This window comes from Nothobranchius furzeri, chromosome 13 (genome assembly GCF_043380555.1).
Source record: "Nothobranchius furzeri strain GRZ-AD chromosome 13, NfurGRZ-RIMD1, whole genome shotgun sequence".
In the NCBI taxonomy this organism is placed as follows: domain Eukaryota; kingdom Metazoa; phylum Chordata; class Actinopteri; order Cyprinodontiformes; family Nothobranchiidae; genus Nothobranchius; species Nothobranchius furzeri.
This window is the reverse complement of record NC_091753.1, coordinates 21,614,157-21,634,375: the sequence shown is the minus strand read 5'-3', so window position 1 is coordinate 21,634,375 and position 20,219 is coordinate 21,614,157. Positions and strand designations below refer to the sequence as shown.

General features: G+C 42.2%; 2 protein-coding genes across 2 annotated transcripts; one reads left to right on the top strand and one right to left on the bottom strand.

Annotated features, from left to right (window-relative positions):
• Nucleotides 1-848: 848 nt before the first annotated feature.
• sdhdb (succinate dehydrogenase complex, subunit D, integral membrane protein b) lies at nt 849-16,885 on the bottom strand. Its single transcript, XM_015952084.3, has 4 exons — nt 16,782-16,885; nt 14,117-14,227; nt 10,681-10,828; nt 849-1,158 (listed from the first exon to the last, which is right to left on the bottom strand). Exons 1-4 carry the CDS (start codon nt 16,828-16,830, stop codon nt 993-995), a joined length of 474 nt encoding a protein of 157 aa, XP_015807570.1. The 5' UTR covers nt 16,831-16,885; the 3' UTR covers nt 849-992.
• A 1,283-nt stretch (nt 16,886-18,168) lies between these two features.
• timm8b (translocase of inner mitochondrial membrane 8 homolog B (yeast)) lies at nt 18,169-19,523 on the top strand. Its single transcript, XM_015952085.3, has 2 exons — nt 18,169-18,441; nt 18,962-19,523. Exons 1-2 carry the CDS (start codon nt 18,340-18,342, stop codon nt 19,127-19,129), a joined length of 270 nt encoding a protein of 89 aa, XP_015807571.1. The 5' UTR covers nt 18,169-18,339; the 3' UTR covers nt 19,130-19,523.
• The last annotated feature ends 696 nt before the right edge of the window (nt 19,524-20,219 follow it).

Sequence of the window (20,219 nt, the reverse complement as noted above, 5' to 3'; positions counted from 1 at the left end):
AATTCCAGCCATTATTTTTATTTTTTTATTTTATTTTTTGCATAGCAAAGCTGCCCGTTCTGTGGAGGGTAACTCTGAAGTGCCTTTTTTTCCCTCCCCCTGACTCTATCCTCATATTAACCCTCTTGATCTATTACGGCAGCGTGACTCCGGTTGCGAATGACCACAGTAACCAATTCTTGTCATGTGTCTACATATGTCTGATCTCAGAATTGTGTGTACTGAAACTCTAATTTCCCACTAGGATTAATAAAGTATCTTTGAATTGAATTTGATTTTACTCACACTGTCTCAAACCTCACTGAGTATCCACATCACAGTCAGCTGTGGTAAACAACAGGACTGCACTCTGCAGCAGTCCAAGCACATCTTGCCGTAGACCAGTTGTGATTAGCTACTGGAGATCCAGTTTTGTTGAGCATTGCTGCAAAGCTTGTTGGGATGGACTTCATACATCACCTTTCTCATCTGTAATAAACTCTCAGAACAACAGATCTGCCAATCTAAATCAGCCTCAGATACAAACAGTCTCCCTGCACCCGCTGAAGCTTTACAACCAAGCCTCTGATTTTTTTTGGAATGCTATGATAAGCTAACCTCCGCACGGACCTTGTGAAAGAAACCATATTGAATGCGGAGTGTGACATACTGGCTTAGAGGCTGCTGAGCGCTGCTCCTGATGGACTAAATGACTGACCCAAAAATAAACATAGATGTCAAATACCTGTGTTCAAAAGTAGATGTTTTGCTGAAAAGTGTCCCGAAAATTATTTTAGCCCAAAATAGAGATCAAAAGACAAGGAATGCATCCAGTTCAATCAGGTCAATATAAAAACCCAAGCTGGAAGTGATCACAACAATACATACATCATTTTAATATCATCAAAACGGAGGAGTTTACAAAGAACAGCTTGATTTTTTTACAGTTAGCCTGGACAAGAATTTCCCACCAAACATTTAGGCCCCCCATGCTTCTGAGTCCATAGTCACTTTTATTTGCTCCAGAGCAGAGCGACGGCTTTGCAGATGCCCACATCGTTGTAGTTGAAGTAACACAGACCAGCAAAGGTGACAGTGGACAGGACGAAGAGACCTGCGCTGGCTATTTTAACCTTTGTTTCCCCATGAACATAGTCAGTTAACACCTGGCCCAGACCCCTGAAAGACAGAAAGGGTTAGGGTTAGGGTGAGGCTAGACAGAAACACACAACTCAAAATGTTTGTCAGCTCTTAAAATATCTGAAGAAGTGAAAACTGAGGCTACTCTAGACCAGTACACATAAACAGATCATAATGCACTGGAGCTAGCAGCTGGTGGACGAATAAAACATCTACAGCTCGTTCAAATCTTTTTTCAGTTTATGCTGATGAAGGTTCTCGGTCATCCAGGTCATTGAAATCTAAAAGTGTTCAGGGCTCCGAGGAGCTTTGTCAATTCCAAAGAGGAACGAAATGTCTTCAAGAAACCAAAGAAGTCCAGTTGCCTTCATTTGAACCCTTTTGGATTTTCAATTTATACACAAAGTAAAACCAATCCCTGCAGACCACATACAAGATAAATTACATAATGAAAATGCCTCTGCATGATAGATCCTCATGAAGAACAACCAACATTATAAGTTGATTCTTTATATTTTTATTATCAATAAAAGAATATGCAGTAGTCCCTAATGCAGTTTGTGACTTCGCTGTTTCGCAGATTTTTCCCGTCAATAAATAAAAGACAACAAAAACTGATGAAAATCCAATCAGAAAATGGAAAAGATAGGCAAACAGAAAAAAAGAAACAATCAGCAATTGGAACAGGTGGGACTAGAAGAGAAAATAACCAATTAGAGTCCAAAAATGGTCTCTGTTTGAAGAAGCTAGTGGTAACCATATATACCAGTAACAGTTGAACAATTTTTTTCAACCATGTGAGAAAAAGTCTGTGACACTTTTCCTTTACCAAGATAATCCATCCCACCTCACAGGTGTGGCATATCAAGGGGCTGATTAGACAGCATGAATAATGTACAGGTGTGCCTTAGACTGCCCACAATAAAAGGACACCCTGACATGTGCAGTTTGATCAAACAGCACAATGCCACAGATGTTGCAACCTTTGAGGGAGCGTGCAATTGGCATGCTGACTGCAGGAATGTCTACCAGACAGTGTTGGGAGTAAAGCGGTACAAAAGTAATTAATTACTGTAATCAGGGGTGGACCGTTAAAGCGCCCGAGCGCCAATGGCGCTAAATTTTCTCGTCGGGCGGTAAATACTTGACGACTTACCGCCCAGGTGGCGCCCAAGCCTTATTTGTCATTTACACACTGGCTTTCACCTACATCATGGCCCCGCCCTGTAGGAAGCCGCCGTTTTCGTTTCGCGCGCGTGAACCTGCGCGCCTCTAGCCACGTTCTGCACTTGTACGATTCGTGCACGTACTGCACATTCTAGTTATAGTCACGTGAACTATAAGTTCACTATTAAAGACGAAGTGGAACCACGCTAGAAACACACAAGCACGCAGAAAGATCGCGCCACCACAGGGATGGGATTTCTTGGTGAAATCTCCGGCAAAACGCTTTAAAACTGGTGAGGAGAAGCGAGACAGTTCGAAACGGTATGAAGCAGAGAAGCGTGTGCGTAGGTGGAATTATTCTTGGCGGTTTAAAGAAGAAGGGAGGCGCAGAGAATGGCCATGTTCGAGTTGAGCAGCGCATCACCTGGAAAACAGGCGAGAGAAGACGGAAGCAGCGGGGGGAGTGGCTGAAAGCCGGCGTTTCGCCGGGGACACACCGGCCGCGGAAGCGCCGAGAAGCGAATTGCTCACGAAATTCGGCCGCTGCTCGCCGCTCCTCAGTTCAGATCAGACGCGCCCCATTTGAGGCGCGCCTCGGCTCAGCTGTAGTTTTTCTTTTAACTACTTGTCCTCCATTTCCTCTCTCTTTTCTCAGCTCTTTTCCTCTACGTGTGTGTGTGTGTGTGTGTGTGTGTGTGTGTGTGTGTGTGTGTGTGTGTGTGTGAGAGAGAGAGAGAGAGAGAGAGAGAGAGAGAGAGAGAGAGAGAGAGAGAGAGAGAGAGAGAGAGAGAGAGAGAGAGAGACAGAGACAGAGAGAGACAGAGAGAGAGAGAGAGAGAGAGAGAGAGAGAGATAGAGAGAGAGATAGAGAGAGAGAGAGAGACTATGCTGTGAACCAGTTGTTTCTGCCAGTTGAATCTCTTGGATTTTCCTGCATGTGTAGCTCGGGGGTGACGATGGCTGAAGATATCGCGTCAGCGTTCACATTTGTTTAATTTTCAATTTTAATTCTGGTGCCTGTTAGCAGCTGAAACATCCTCACGTGCTTGTGGATATCATATATTGTATATGAAGACCTGACTGTAATAATTAAAGGTTATCAGCTGTAGGTTTAGTGTGCTCATAGGAAACGTGACAAAAGAAAACAAAACACATTTCTCTTTATGGCCTATATGTGATTTATAAAATACATGTGAACAACTAACATTTCATGTTCTACCACCGAATGTTTGGATCAAAATATGAACCAATCAGATCTTAGATCAGGTGAGAGCCAGGCGTTTCCCATCATCATCTAGGTTTTGCAGCCGAGGGAGAGCAACTGCAGCGCCTTGCTCCAAAATCTGCGGCCGCCTTGATCTCACAAGTTTATCGTTGTCTACGTATGCATGACGTCAGAGCAAGTCGGCATCAATTCGGACACGAATCTAACCGGCATGCACTGCTCGCCGATCACCGCTGGTCTAGTCTGCGCAGAACTGGCTCATCTCGAACACAGCCGATGGCTCGAATACAGCAAAGCGGAGTTGGTGATGTACTGCGTTGTATGCCGGAAGTATGCGACGACAAAATCGAGTATTGTTGAGGGAACAAACAAATTCAAACTTGAATACGTTATTATGTTTGTGAATGTGTACAAAATAAAGGTTTATTACATTTAAAACAGTTCTGTTATTATTTTGACTCGTTTTGGCAGCTGACCAGTGGGGCCGGTAGATTCTTGGTGGGGCCGGTAAATATTCAGAGTTACCGGCCCGGCTGGCCGGTTGGTTTTGAAGTTAATGTCCACCCCTGCTGTAATGCATTGCTTTTTGCTGTAATGTGGTAATGTAAGGCATTACAGGGAAAGAAAATGGTAATATTTACTCGGTACAATTGTCAGTAACGCGGTAATTACAATGCATTTTTATACCCAGAATCAAGATGTGTTCCTTAAAAATTCAAATTGCGGGAAAACCGAAGAAAGATCCAGTGTCTGCATTTATTACGTCATTTATGGACTCAGCTTTGCGGGCAGAGAGGATGCAGCGGTAACAGCTCAGCTGCATCCTGCAGGCGGCCGCTGCAACATTCACAAAATCGCTCCACTAAAACAAAATAATTGACTTGCGATTGTTCATATCAGCGCATATTCTCTGGTATTTTGTGCTTTTCTGACGTGCTTTGCCTCAGCTGAGTTCATGATCTGTGCCCCGGTGATTTCAACTCATTACTGCTGGAGTGCCGCGCATGTGAAGATCCCTTTGGCTGATCGTTAGAAAGTAGGAAGTCTAGGAAACAGTTTTTTCTGGAAGACGGAGAAAACATGCAGCATGCAGGAAGGTTAGAGAGAGAAAGGGCCGGAAATTATTCACATAAAATCAAGAAAACAAAACAAAGTGCTTGAAAAGAAAAAAAGTAGGTAGATTTATCCTTAATACACATTTTTACCAGTGAAAAGCAATAATATATAAGCATTTAATATTTATACATGTGATAGAATCAGATCACCCCAGAAGTCAGTCCCACATCCAGGGCCGTATCAAGGCATTTGGGGACCAAGGCAAATATAGGCTTGGAGCCCCCACCACCTCACTCCCTGATCTGTTAATATAAGATGGCAGCGTGTTGAGAGTAAAGATTGTTGTTGCTTTTATTTAATAAACAATCATTTTAAAGCACTGTTATTATATCTGGCTGTTTTTAACAAGAATCCTACCTCAGACACCACATCACCTTCCACATATATGTCATGAGCTCACTGAGCGTCACATTACCAGATTCATACTGAAGTTGTATTGGTGAAAGTAACTTAAAGTAATGCAAAAGTAGTGTAACGCCTTACATTTTAAAATCAGTAATATTGTAATGTAATGATCGGAGTCTGGACCCGACTGTAGTCCGTTGTCGTAAACAACTTGAGTGGACAAACATTCACACTCACATTTTTGAACGGGTTTTCAAAGTGAAAGATGAGAGCCGAGTTCCTGTAGAGAGCCGTTCATCTTGTCATCCGGTAACAAACCTCACCGGAACTCGGTAAAGCGAACCCGCTAAACCCCCACCCACCGCTGTGACGGACGTCGGAGGAAGGCTATCCAACCACCGTGTGCCCTCACGGACTTCGCTTCATTCAAAGAAGCCAGTCTTTTGAACGGCTCTGAGATAAACGACCGACTAATGAACGGCTCCCACGGAAGAGCCACAAATCCCATCACTAGAGAGGAACGGCGGCAGTGACCGACTCAGCACGAGCCATTTTCATCTCTATCTTGTCAAATGCACCACATACGTTACGAAAAAAGTAACTTTAAATATTAAATCGAAAAAGAGGCAAGCTGACGAAAACCTAGGGAGTACTGAAGAAACGTGAAGCAAGCACAGAGAGATTCGTTACGGTCTGTGTGTATGCGTGGATGGGCCGGACGGACTGAGCTCCCGGCTGCAGTTTTGTGTGTAGGGAGGGGCAGGCGCTCTATGTGACTGGCCAATCACAGAGTGTGAAGGCAGTCAGTTACCCAATGAGGATTTTCCTTCAGCACGATTACAGATACTTATGAGTTTACCTCGTTTCATGCTCGTATTCGTCAAAAATGCTTTATCCATACCTATCCGGCTCATCCCTAATTTGAAGTCACAGACAACAAAAGACGTTTGGACCTAGAAACGGTGATTGGTGTTTCCACTTCAAGCAGAAGCCACTTTTACTAGATGCAACGGGCTGGCAAATCGGCATATTATTACCGGTGAGTTTTATAAACGCGCCATGCCGATGCCGACATGTAGTTGTGCCAGTTTTGTGGCATTTGTTCCACCTCGCTTGGTAGTAATATTGCGGTAATTGTCTGTCTTATAAATGGTGATTGCGCCTTTGCATAACAGAGGGAGGTGTCACGATGACGTAGGGAGTTAATACCGAGCTCTGGCCAGCAACTATATTGAAAATGAAAATAAACACGGGCCGTGATTTTTGAACTAAAGAAGCTGAAACGGCAAACTGGAGCACTGCAGCGCTCCATGAGCTTCTCTCCATTAGAGCTGGAGCTCAGATCACTAGAGACAGCACGAGGACTGTGGGGGACAGACACCTTTAGGAGCGGCTTGTTAAAACAGAATGATCACGGCTTCAATAGCAATAAAAGGCAAGTATAGCGTGCTGCAGCGCAGGAACCACCCTATACCCTCTTTATGCCACCATCGTCTAATCTCGATTGCACCAGATTACCATCACGGTCTGACCACTTGTATGACCTACGGTTCCATGATGCCACCACGGCGTTGTGGCAAATTCACTGCATTGTTTTGTAAAAATGGCTATGGAAGATACCTGAGGTAAGAGGGGAGTGTTCTGTGATTGTGTTGGTGTTCAAAACTTAGCTTGTTCTGTAGATTTGCTATAGCAGCTTTACCGCATACAGAAGTTTCTGCACTGGGCAGAGAAACAAAAACCCTAACAAGACCTAATTTGTTCACTGATGGGTTATTGTAATGTGTATCATCAGCGTGGCTACATAAATAGCAATGAAGCTTGTAGTTTTGACTTTTTGTTTTAGATGTTAATAATTAGTTTTAGTTTTGTCCAGTACAACCAAAAGGAGTCAGACAGATGTGTAGTCATAGCTTAGATCGACCCACAGGTCCTGTGACCAATCCCACTTGGGTTCTTCAGAATTGATGCGAAAAGAGTCATTCAAACAGCAGAAGGGAAGTGTCTGAACCCATTTAGAGTTATTCACGTTCCAAAGAAGGGAACAAATTTGCCAATGCAGGGTATATACAGCAATCCTTAAGTAAAATTTACTACTTTTTAATACCTTTTTTTACTACCTTCAGAATTTTTTTAAAACCATCACAACACTAAATTGCAAGTGTTAATCAGCGACCTATTTACACATATTTTAACATATATAACATACAAAAAGAATAGACTTAGAGACTCACTGATGTTGACAACGTATTGCACATATTTATTTTACTTAGAAAATAAGCCAGGCACTTCTGTTCAGCGGTTCAGACAGTTGACTACGAGGCCTGAAATGATGCACAACGACCACTGAATATGACATCATCATTATGTGACCGGATATGCTAAAGTAGGGCTGCTCGATTAAGGTAAAAACAATAATCACGATTATTGTGACTGAAATTGAGATCTCGATTATTTAAGATGATTTTTCAATTAATGTAGATTTTTTATTTTATTTTTTTATTCAGTCATAAAATTGCTCAGTGCTAGAGCTGTGGCGACGCATCGATGACGTCGACGGCTCGATTCTAAAAATTCGTCGACGTCAGATCCGGTAGTCAACGCACCGCGCCCACTTGTTGCATCCCCAGGAGTTTGTAAATGGAGGAGGAATCTGCCTGTTTTTCCTCTAGTTCGCCCTCTTCTCCGCCTTCACTAACATCTCCGCCAAATACCGAAGACCCGGAACAACGTCCGTCCACTACTAGATTATTTTCCTGTTTTGCCCCTTCGTCTCCCGGCAACGGGCAACAACTTCCGGGGTCAGATGCGCTGCTTCGTGTCTATCGCAGATGTAGAACATCACCGGGAGCGTTTCTCCCTTCATAAAGGAGCTTCTTTCAGACATTAGGAGAGCTGTTTTGGTGGTAGCAGTCTCTCCTTCATTCTGGTCTGTTTGCTGGGTGTTTTTGGTTTATTTAAACTTGGTAACTTGAATTTAACGTTGGTAAAGCTACTGTTAGCATTTTCGCTAACAGCTTCTTGCGTTTGGATAAGCGGTTACGTTTTGGTTTAGAGTTCATCTTTTTTGTGGTGCAGATCTTCCTTTTATTACATTTAGAGTGTTGTGGGTTTTCGGTTTAGTTTAAAATATCACCTCGAGTTTGGTTTAGAGTTTGGACCTTTGGAGATCCTTATTTTGGTCCAGAACCCTGTAATCGTTGCCCAGTGGGACATCCCAGGTTATTTGTACTTTTGTTTTAATTTCCCACAGGCAGAATTAGTTTTATTATTCCCAACCTGTGGATGGAAATATTTATGTTTTTTTGTAGTTGTAAATAAACCTGATCATCATTTTAACTTTTAAATCCCGTTATTGTCCCTTCCTTTTTGCACACAAGCCAAACTCCCCAGGAAGGATCGTAACACCACTCGCCTCACGCTCATAAGTGACCAAAACAAAGCAGCATGGAGACACTCCGTCTCCAACCACCTCTCAGGCAGCAGCCTGCACTCCCAAGTTCTACACGTCACCAGAACATAACCAACCACAACACAATAAAAGCAGTGTTATACAAAATGGAAGGCCTGTAGTGTTTATTCTCTTACAGTAACAATTTATCAATTTTTTGGAAGAATTTATTTGAGATTTTTTGGTTTTTATTAATTGTGCAATAGAAAAATAATCGCTAGATTAATCATCTAAATAGTCATTAGAATAGTCGACTATTCGATAAAATAATCGTCAGAATAATCGTTTTAAAAATACTTGTTTACCCCCAGCCCTACTCAGGGCACAATCAGGGCAAAAATAAACAAGAAACAAGATGATCACTAAAAGAACTCCTGATTCCCAGTATAAAAAGACCAATATACTTACAGCTCATAGTCTATGACCCAAGGGCTATAGACCTTGGTTTAACTCATTTAAGTCTAACCAGTACAGACCCAAATACCAATATCTTGCAAATACTGACAACAAGAATTATACAGTGGCATTTATAACAAATAAATGCAAATAAATTGATGTTCACAAAATGTTGCATAACATTTATTTAGTCGTGTCAAGGTGCTGTAGGAGCGTGCACTAGCACCGTGTCCTCAGAGAGATTCGTTATTATTTATCAGCGTGAGGAACTTATTTCTACCTTATTTATAAACTATTTATTTACAGGTCCATCAGTTAATGTAATAATTGTCCCAACCACAGCTGCACCCCCACCCCCCAACCCGGTCTCACAGCAATCAGGGGCAAGCTGCACCTGTGTTTAGCACGCAGCACGCGCACATTTAGCCGTTTTTAGCGGCTCAGGAGCCCGCAGGTGCGGTGTGCGTGTCACTCACTCTGGTTTCTCCAACATGGAGCCGGCTCCGAGAGCCGTTTCTTTAGCGACCGACACATCACTACATCATTCCCTTTCCTAATGTCCTGAAGAACGGTCGGGAGCGCAGGCGGAGTGTTTAGCTAACCTGCAGGAAATGTCGACGACAGTTATCCAGAAAGTAGCTAAGGGTTACCAGAGATGTTTCTGAGGTGTTCGCTAGGTACTTTTAAGATTTAAAAAGTCAAGAAGGGGGTCTGAAAAGCTGTTGGAAATAGCCTCAAAGTCGCCAAGTTGGCAACACTGTGGGAGGAGCGCTTCATTTGCAACTCAGGGCAGCGCAAGCGGGAGGAGCAAATAATCGGCTTGTTTTGTTTTTATAATCGTTCAAAACATTTCATTCGGAATATATTTCTATGTTGATGTTCATAATACGACACCTGATAGCCTGAAAAAAATAATACCTAATTTGGAAAAAATAATACCTCTGAGACCAAATTTAACGCTTTTAATGGCCTTAAATTTGACTATTTTTATTTATCACTTTTTAATACTTTTTAAAACCCCGCGGACACCCTGCAATGTGAGAAACCACAGTTTCCAATTGACAACTTGGTTAAAGCATCTGATGTGATTCCCCTCATGACCTAAATCAGAGCTTATCCCTCATTGGTTCATCTGGTCGGCGTTCATTCCCAACATTCTTTAGAGCTATAAAATCCTATTAGATTAAAACCCTCTGCCAAACGGAGGAAGCTTTCCAGACTTTAAACACAGGACTCCGGAACGTTCGTATCCTTCTGAGTGGGATTTAGCTGCCACGCCACTTAGTCTTTGCTCTGACTGATGGAGGACAGCAACGCCAACCCACAACTTAGCCTCCCCTCCAACCCTCCTGAAAAAATGTGTCTTTTATCCTGTGAGCTTCAGTGAGAAAAGCTGAATCTTTGGAATCAGTGGAGACCTTTGGAACAAGTTTGTGCTAAGTTCAAATAAGTTTCTTGATCTGTGAAATAATCCGTTGACATTAAGTCCACACAGGCAACGATGACTGCACTTGACCTGGGAGACTGGAAGTCTGAACAATGACCCAGTGGATGGAAACTCAAATCGACCTAACGCCACAGGGAAATTCACCGTTCAGGTTTTCCCAGGAAAACTAAACCAAGAGCACCATTCATTTCTCATTTTAAACTGTCTTTTAACCATCCTAAACCCAACTTTTATTGATTCAAGACTTGCATAATTACTTTCTAATTAAGTTGCACAAAATCAAAGAGGAATTGGTCCAATGACCCCTCCCAGATCCTTTATCCTGAGTAATGAAAAAGTTCACAGGAAGTGAAAATAGACAGTGTGAAGGCTCTGGGTTGTAAACCAGAGAGGATGTTCGTTACTGCATCTCACCAGTGTCCATGTAGAGTTAGAGCAGCAGCCAGGGAGTAGTCCACCACAGGACCAGGGCTAAAGTATGCTACAGGGCCCATGGCGAGCAGCACCACGCTCAGCACTCGCTCTGCTGTCCAGTGACGCGAAGCGGCTTTAGCGTCAGAGCCTGCAGCAAAACAAGACAAACGTTTATCAGAAGGTGGGCAAAAGGAGTACAGCTGAGCTTTAAAAGAAACCTCTGCTTCCTGCTGTCAGATTTCAAATAAACACTAAACAGAAGACCCCACCAGACAAGTCAATCAACTCTGAACTGGGCCTTTTGGTTCAGAGACCAACTTCTACTCCAGTCCTTCATCTGTTCCCTTATTTTGTTTCATCACAGCACTCAGCAGACTCCATCCGCTACAGTGTACTCAATCTCCTAATGTGTGACTACTAGAATATATTTTAATCATGGGCTGCATGGTGACGCAGTTGTTAGCACTGTTGCCTTGCAGCACGAAGGTTGCAGGTTCGAAACTTGGCTGCGGCCTTTCTGCGTGGAGTTGCGTGTTCTCCCCATGCATGCGTGGGTTTCCTCCAGGTACTCCGGTTTCCCCCACAGATCACAACATGCCCTATAGGTTATAAATTGTAAGTCGCTTTGGATAAAAGCGTCTGCCAAATAAATACAGTGATCCCTCGTTTATACCTGGCCGCGATAGGTGAAAATCCGCAAAGTAGGAACACCATATTTACAGTACAGTACTATATTGAATTATCGTATGATCACATTTTCTTTTTGTGGGTAAAACTCAAGAAAAATTTTTTTTACTTGTTTTTTTTTTGTTTATTACAAAAAGTGCATTTTATGATGAAATTGATGAAAAAAAAACAGGAATTTCTTGATATTTCGCATAGAAAAATACAGCGAATCGGTGAAAAATACCACGAATCAGCGAATTTCCCTTGAATAAGGCTCCAAAGAAAAAATCCGCGAAGTCGTGAATCCGCGATAAACAAACCGCAAAGTAGCGAGGGATCACTGTAAACATAAACATAATCAATTATTTAGTAATCAGCATTTTTGGGATTTAGCAAAAAGAATTCAGTCTTCCATCCTTCAGACAAAACCTCCAATAAGAAGGGGAAAAAAAGGAAACAACATACTTTTTCCTTTTTTGACAAAGTTTTTATAACCGAAATAAACATCCTTAAATGGATTCTATGCAAATTTTCATACTAGGGCTGGGCAACATGGCCTAAAATTAATATCACGATATATTGAGGCTTTCACCTCGAAAACGATAAATGGACGATAACTACAGGTATACGCAGAAACATTATTTGTCCACTAGATGGGGCTGTCACGTGTATTACATTGAGTCACATTTTTACGTGACTCCAGGTGTTACAGCTTCTTAAAGGGACATGAATGTTGCCAACCTACACACATCTTTTTATTTTTTTAGTATCAAATTTATTGACATGGGAAAAATTATCTCGATAAGAGTCAGAAATTTCGATAACGATAAATTTTCCATTTATTGCAGTTTTGTGTGTAGGGAGGGGCGGGCGCTCTATGTGACTGGCCAATCACAGAGCGTGACGACAGTCAGTTACCCAATGAGGGTTTTCCTTCAGCACGATGACAGATATTTACGAGTTTTACTCGTTTCATGCTCGTATTCGTCAAAAATGCTTTATCCGTACGTTCATCACTAGCTGTAACCACCCTGCCCTGCGTCCTCCTCCTTGCTGCCTGCCGGCTGTGATCACAAGCAACAACAGAGTAGTTCTCGCGGCTTCTTCGGGAAACGGTGCAATAAATAAATAAATAAATAAATACATACATAAATCAATCAATAAAACTTGGGATCTTGTAGGCGTGGCGCTGGGATTTCAGCCGTGGCGGGCCGCCCATGGCTACGCCTATGTAAGGGAAACACTGTGTAGACACTAAAGGTTGGTTTATGCTTGACGCGTCCGCGAGGTCCGCACGGCTCCGCGCGGAAAAGTTGCGTCATTTTGCGTCATTTTAACAACCACGCCCCTCCACCGCGTCTCCGCACGGCCCAAGATTTCCGCAACGCGCACCTCGGAAAATTTCTAACCACGCGGACGGTCGGACGCGGAAAAACATGGCGGACCGGCACGGCAGAGGTTCGTAAATACAGACATTTATATGATTCAGCTCTCAGAGATCACCGTGATCAACGTGTTGTTAATAATTCTTGGAGAGAAATAGCTCGCACTGTCGGAAAAGACGAGAACGCTGTTAAAAATGCTGAAATACCATGTTGTAAACAGTGATTTCTACTTCTACTATGGTGTAGTGTTGGATGCATGCTGTAGAGCTCCATGCTGCCCCCTGCAGTTTGGGAGAATATTGGCTCACCGCAGAGACGAGCCGCACAAACCATAAACGCTGCGAGTTGTGAAGCGCGTTTCAGCCGCGAGCCGCATCACCAAGCAGAAAGTGAATGCGTCAAGCATAAACCAAGCTTAAGGAAGACTGGGAGACATTTCAGCTGTTAGATGAAGGTGTTAAAAGGACCAACACACAGCGGGGAGATAGGTTTTGCTTTTGGTTCTACTAAGCGACACTAGGAGGCGCTAAAAGCAAGTCAAAACTGCCAAGTGTTCCTTTAACAAAAGTCAAATCAGATGTTGCCTCCAGCTGTTTGATACATCTTTTTAAATGTGGTAAGAACTTGACTTTTTACCACCTATCATCAGTGAAACCACAGAGAACATCTGCAGCTTGACCACATCTGTAACACAAACCTCAGTACCTACAACACGGAACACAGCTTTAACCGTCCGTGCTGTAGAGCGTTGCGTCTCACTCAGATCTGTTTCACCCAGACAGCTGAGAGTGGAGAACATGGAACTCAGAATCTAGACAGAGCCTGTTGGTGATCGCTGAGCTGAGCTTTCAGTTCCCCATATTGAGCCATAATAGTGTTTCCTGGGTGGAAGCTATTCTACATGAACTCCAGCTGGCGTAACCTTGACTTTGCAGTTCTGGCGTGCATGAAAGGTTACGCTGTGTCAATTCGATAGTGAAAATTGACCCTTTTTAATCATGACAATGTGGGCTACAATATTACACCACAGTGCAACTAATCACATTTCTATTTAAAAGTACATGTTGGCCCAAAACGTTGACAAAATTATTTTATAACTTCATCCTTTGGAAGTATTCGCTCTTATGGGTCTTGCTTTTCTAACCCATTTAGAGCTCACCTGTGGAGTTTTGGGAAGTCATTGCAAGTAAAGATGGAATCAGGATCACAAACACACTTCCCTTAGTTTCAGTTCCCTAAATCAGTGAAGTCAATACTGACCCATAATAACTGTGACTGCCAGTAACACACGTCTCCTCGTGGTCCATAGAGAACATGTGTCTATAGTCGGCGGTCATGATGAATGAAACACCCCTGCCCCCACACAAACACACACACACACTGACCATGCAGAGCTTGTGAAGAATGAATCCTGGCAGTTGGCAGGTGCTGCTGCTCATGGTCTCTCTGTAGGGCTGCAACTGGTCTGGAGAGCAGGGGGCTTTGGTAGAACAGAGCTGGGGAAAGACAACAGAAAACCACATGAATGGACACAAGTGACAGGCATCAACAACATGTCCATCTAATTTAAGACTTTTCATGGCTCTTCATTTTCCTAAGGCAAACTGATCAACTTATAACACTTTTTTTAAGATCCAGTGGACCCCTGGTTGCGTACTTGAAGAAGATTTGACCCTCGAGAAGTTGTGTGGGGAGCGGCAGGAGGATAAGATCTGTTCAGTACTCATTCAGCCAAAGTAAGAGTCCATGTTCTCAGCACCAAGCTCAGTCCTGGTGATTCCCAACTCCACCAGAGCTGCTCCTCCTCTCTGACCCTTTTGATGAACTCATAACCAGGACTTAAAGCATAGTCGTTGAGGGGAGGATGTCTGTTCGGACACTCTTAAAGTCCGACCTCTGCTTTTGGTCAATGACAAGGTTTAGTGTGATCTAGGGTGGTTCATGGCTTAGAATGAGTCAGCTTGTCCATGTCTGAGGTCATGGATCTCCTAGTGGAAGAGTGTCCGCCCTGGAACTGGGAGATCGGGGTTCAAATCCCGGTCGGGTCATACCAAAGACTTTAACAATCTGCTTGACACACAGCTCTACGGGGTTGGATTGGGGGGTTAAACAAACAAATGGTTCCGAGCGCAGCCATAGCTGCTGCTCACTGCTCCCCACGGGGATGGGTCGTCACATGTGGAGATGTAATTTCACCAGTGTGTGATGACCAATGGGACTAACTTTAAAAGGTGGGATGTTTCTTCTAGGCTGGGATTGAGCCCCTACCTAGGGCTGTCGCGGTAACCGCAAAAATGAAATATCGCAATATGAAGAAGCCCACCGCGCTGCATCATGGGCCACCGCGATTACTGAACTTGATTCAACTCAATGATGCATGTTGAGAAGGATGGCTGCACTGGTATCAAAACGAAACGTTACTTCGCTCCTTTGGGAGCACTTCGGTTTTCAGTACGTCAGCTGCTGCGCAGCCAGAGTCCTTGGCCGAGACAGAGCTGCCACCAGCGGCAAAATAAATAAATAAATAAATAAACGCTCGGAGACCTGCTGAAGTCCCAGACAAGCACTGCTTCTGCAGCCGTCCCGAAGAGAGCTTGAGCTGAGCTGGAGCTCACTCGCTACCTGCAGGAGGAATGCATCCACCCTAAAGAAACCCCCCTGACATGGTGGAGCAACAATCGGGAGAGATTCCCTTTGCTCGCCAGTCGCACGCAAGTACGTGTGTGTTAGTGCAACGAGCGCACCATCCGAGAGAGTTTTCAGTGTTGCTGGAAATGTTGCCTCCCCTCTCAGATCCTCTCTCAAACCGTATATGGTTAACATGCTGGTTTTCTTTGTGGGCAACAAGGACGTGACCGAGCTATAAAGCACCGTCATTCGTGTGTGTGAAGGTGAAAGTGATAGTGCCCCGCGCCCGGTACATGTAATTTTTATGCTTGATTTTAAACAACTAAACAAAATGGGGACTTGTTTCTTATTTGTTAGATGCTGCAGCCAAATTTGCATTTAAAAGTTTAACCTTCTCCTGAATTTTGTTGTTTTTAAGTTCAGTCGGACTCCGACTGTCAGAGAAACAAACGTTACTGCGATCTGTGTTGTTACTGCCCTTTGATCTGCATTCAGTAAAGTGTTATAAAAGAAGGCACGGCAATTTTTAACCTTTTTTAAATGTGTAAACATTGTTTAGATAGTACTGCAATAAAAAAAAGGGCTGCAATAATATAGCACACCGCAATATTAAGCCACCCTGAATCACCGCAGGGGGAATTCCTCAACCGAGACAGCCCTACCCCTACCTCAAGCATAGTGCATGTTGGTGTTTTGTTCCAGAATGGTGGGAGGAGGCCTGAGGGTATTGATCTGGATTGTTGTGGTAAAGCAGGAGCTGACCTTAGTTTTGGATCATCACTAAAACAATGAGCTTCTGGGTTGAACTAAAATGTTTATATGACGAATTTATTCAGTGTGAAACTCTTAACTTTGAGCTGGATCTTTTAAAACGTGGACTAGAGTATCTCTTATCTCCATGCTGCTTTTAGGACACGAAGGAGCTGTTTTCCTTCTGTGATACGTTTTATATTTCTTTTACTGACGAACGTGTACAGCTTCTCCCTGTCCCCTCCCTACACTCCAGCGTTTCGGACAAATATAGAAGAAAAGTGAATTATTTTTGTCTACTGAAAACATCCCGATGCTCAGACCGATGAGACAGATCTGGACACAAATCACTGAAAGTTCAGAGTCCTTTATTACTCCTACATTATAATCTGAGCCCAGCGTCCACGTCACTCAACAGTGTTGTCATTATGAGACTCGTTTCAATTTACGGCATTAAACATTATGAACGGATTAACACGTTTACTGAAGACTGTTTCATTTGTTTACAGAAAAACCTCAATTTTTTTCTACAATTGACACAACACAAACACAGTCGTGACGTCAGTGTGTGCGCGCGACCGCAAAAATCATCCAGAAAACCTGAAGCGCTTTAGTTTAGCAGCGTGCGTGCTGAGAAACTACAGAAACCATTTCAAAAGAAGCAGTTCTCACGTTTTACTCCTCTGCGGCACATAGAGCTCAATCTGACGATGGCAGCCATGATGGTTCACCTACCAAGGTCACCAGTGTGCCCCGGAAGTAGTTCCAGAGCTGTCAAAGATGTTAAATACTGCAGAAGATGCTCAGTTTGATTATATGCAATAAAGTGTCAATAAATGTATTATTAAATGGTTCAAAAATCACACTTTCATGTCGTTTCTGATACTTTTATTTTTTGATATACCTGAAAAAATTTCTTGTGAAGTTGAATTTTAATATAATGGAATCTCACCTGGTGAGAAGATTACTAACATTCTCTTCAAAGATGTTTGATTCCGCATTTTTGCAGTAAAATGTTGGTTTGATTGAAGAGTTTTTGATATAAAAAGGCAATAAATAATTAAATAAATAAATAAATAAATCGCAAGGCTCTATCTTCCTGTTACACTGACCAGTCAGCTGTAAGAGACTGAAAAATAATAGTTTTTACTATTTCTATAAAATCAACAGTAATAAAGCTTCTTTAAGAGTGGTGGTAACTGATAAAGACAATCAAAAACACAAACATATCAGGAGACATAAACCATGTGTCTATGGACATAAACAGATAAACTAAAATTATTATGTTTTAATTCTTTTGGATAGTTTCAGCTCAAACAATAATATTTTGTTCCTTGTAAGCATAAAAACAACAAACCACCACCAGAAGACTGCTGTCTGTACCCAATTGCCTTATTAATAACAATAATAACAATGATAAAACATTTTATTTAAACGCACCTTTTATGACACCCAAGGAAACTTTACAACAACACAGATAAAATAGAACAAAATAAACACAGTACGGAAATGTATAAAACACTAAGATGTTAACATTTTAAAGACAATTAAATTATGTGGTTTTGTGGTTATGAAAGCTTGAAAGTGATGAGTAGGATTTTGAAACTGATTCTCTGTTTGATGGGAAGTCAACTAACACATCTTTGGAAATCACTACACCACACTCCTTGTCACACATTAAAAATGTTGTATCATATTTTATGAAATTTAAGATGAAACTGATGCCACATGGCCTAATATTAAAAAAAAGATTATTTTTTTTATCACAGTCCTGTTAGATGTAACATGTCACTAGTGGCCTGAGTAATTTACAGATGTCTAACCACGCCCCTCTTTATTCATTTGAAAACAGCCAGATATAAAAAATAAATAAGTAATTTTGCCTCTAAAACACAAAAATCACTTGAATTAAGGTAATAAATTACCACACATAAGAGCAGATTTAATAACAAAATACAAAGTGCAACAATATACGGAAGAAAAAAAATTACATTTTTAATCACTTTTAGTGAACTCCTCTTAGTTGTAGAACATCTTGGTGAAGGCAGCATATTACGTCACACCCATTTAGTCGATTTGTAACGTGTACAGAACCGAATCACGGCAGACTTAGGCTTATCCTTATTGTTTATAGATCAGTTCTGTTTGTGCACGCGCGTGGCTAACCAGACGTGAAGGACAACTCCGGCCACCCGCTAGCAACTTCCTCCCGTCCAGTCAGAAGATAGTCATGGACAGTTTTGACAACTTAAGCGCCTCTGAGAAGGCAGAAGGGTCTGAACTTCAGAAGATGATCGCCATAGAGCAGCAGAAGGCCCAGTTCCAGGCTCAGGTTTGTAGCAAGGGACGCCAGCAGCCACCCAGGCCACATGTCCGCGTCCATCTACAGAAGCGTGGACACCTGGAGGGTTATTTCCATCAACATATACATTTCACAAAGATCATTCCACTTTTTCTCCGTTAGGTAAATGCAGCATTAACACATTTAAATCGTGTTTTAAAAGAAAGAGGAGCCAAGTTGGAGACAAAGCTACAGCATTTAGTTAAAAACAGCAGTTTGATGGTGATGATCAGATTTTTATCATGCATACAGACATTAGCTTAAAGTGGCCCATTTTTTAATGATTACATCAAAAGCCTGAAACGGAGGAATGGTAGGTCTGCACTGCAGACTGCATCTTTAGTTAAAAGTCTACACAAATGAGAGGTAATATTCTGCAGATTTCCAATTATATTTCTGGAAATTAGGACCCATTAAGGGAAAGGCTTTCCAGTAATGAGGAACCCTTATCCCATCTGAAAGTTCAGAGTTGTATATCTAGCTGTTGACCAGGTGTTGACGTGTTTTCCAGGTGCACACTTTCACTGATGTCTGCTGGGACAAGTGCGTGGATAGTCCGGGCGCCAAGCTGGACTACCGGACAGAGACCTGCCTGGTGAACTGTGTTGAGAGATTCATCGACACCACTCTGAGCATCACCAACCGCTTCACACAGATGGTTCAGAAAGGAGCGCACTGATGCAGGACATGGACTGGACTGTTGGTTTTTAGCCTGATGAGAGACGATTAGAGGAGAACCTATTCTATTTGGTGGAACCAGGAAAACCTCCGTGTTTCTGAATGTGGATCTGACATTCATCTAAAGAGGATTTAGTGGACTGTTAGGTGGAGCTTAACTGTGATGCCTTGACACCTCTGTACATCCTAAACAATTTAATAATAAAAGAACAGAATCAGATGTTTCTATTGTTTAGAAGGTTTTACATCTTTAATTTCTTAAGTTCAATGAGTAAAAAAATAAATCACATTTTCAGCATATCTCCTTAAAGATTTAGAATTGGCTAAGCTGATGTGTAATTGAGAGATAAAGATCAAACTGTACGTAAATTAAATCATTTTAATTAGAAAAATTATTTGCTTCCTGTTTTCATTGTTGTTTTTGTTGCTTCTTGACCTTATAATTATTTATGTATGTATGTACAGGTCTTTCTCAAAAAATTGCATATTGTGATAAAGTTCATTATTGTCTGTAATGTACTGATAAACAATAGACTTTCATATATATTAGATTCAATACACACAACTGAAGTAGTTCAAGCCTTTTATTGTTTCTAATATTGATGATTTTGGCATACAGCTCATGAAAACCCAAAATTCATATCTCAAAAAATTTGCATATTTCATCAAATAAAATAAAAGTGTTTTTAATACAAAAAAAGTCAACCTTCAAATAATTATGTTCAGTTATGCACTCTATACTTGGTCTGGAATCGTTTTGCAGAAATGACTGCTTCAATGCAACATGGCATGGAGGCAATCAGCCTGTGGCACTGCTGAGGTGTTATGGAGGCCCAGGATGCTTCGATAGCGACCTTAAGCTCATCCAGAGTGTTGGATCTTGCATCTCTCAACTTTCTCTTCACAATATCCCACAGATTCTCTATGGGGTTCAGGTCAGGAGAGTTGGCAGGCCAGTTGAGCACAGTGATACCATGGTCAGTAAACCATCTACCAGTGGTTTTGGCCCTGTAGCAGGTGCCAGGTTGTGCTGGGAAATGACATCTTCATCTCCATAAAGCTTTTCAGCAGATGGAAGCATGAAGTGCTCC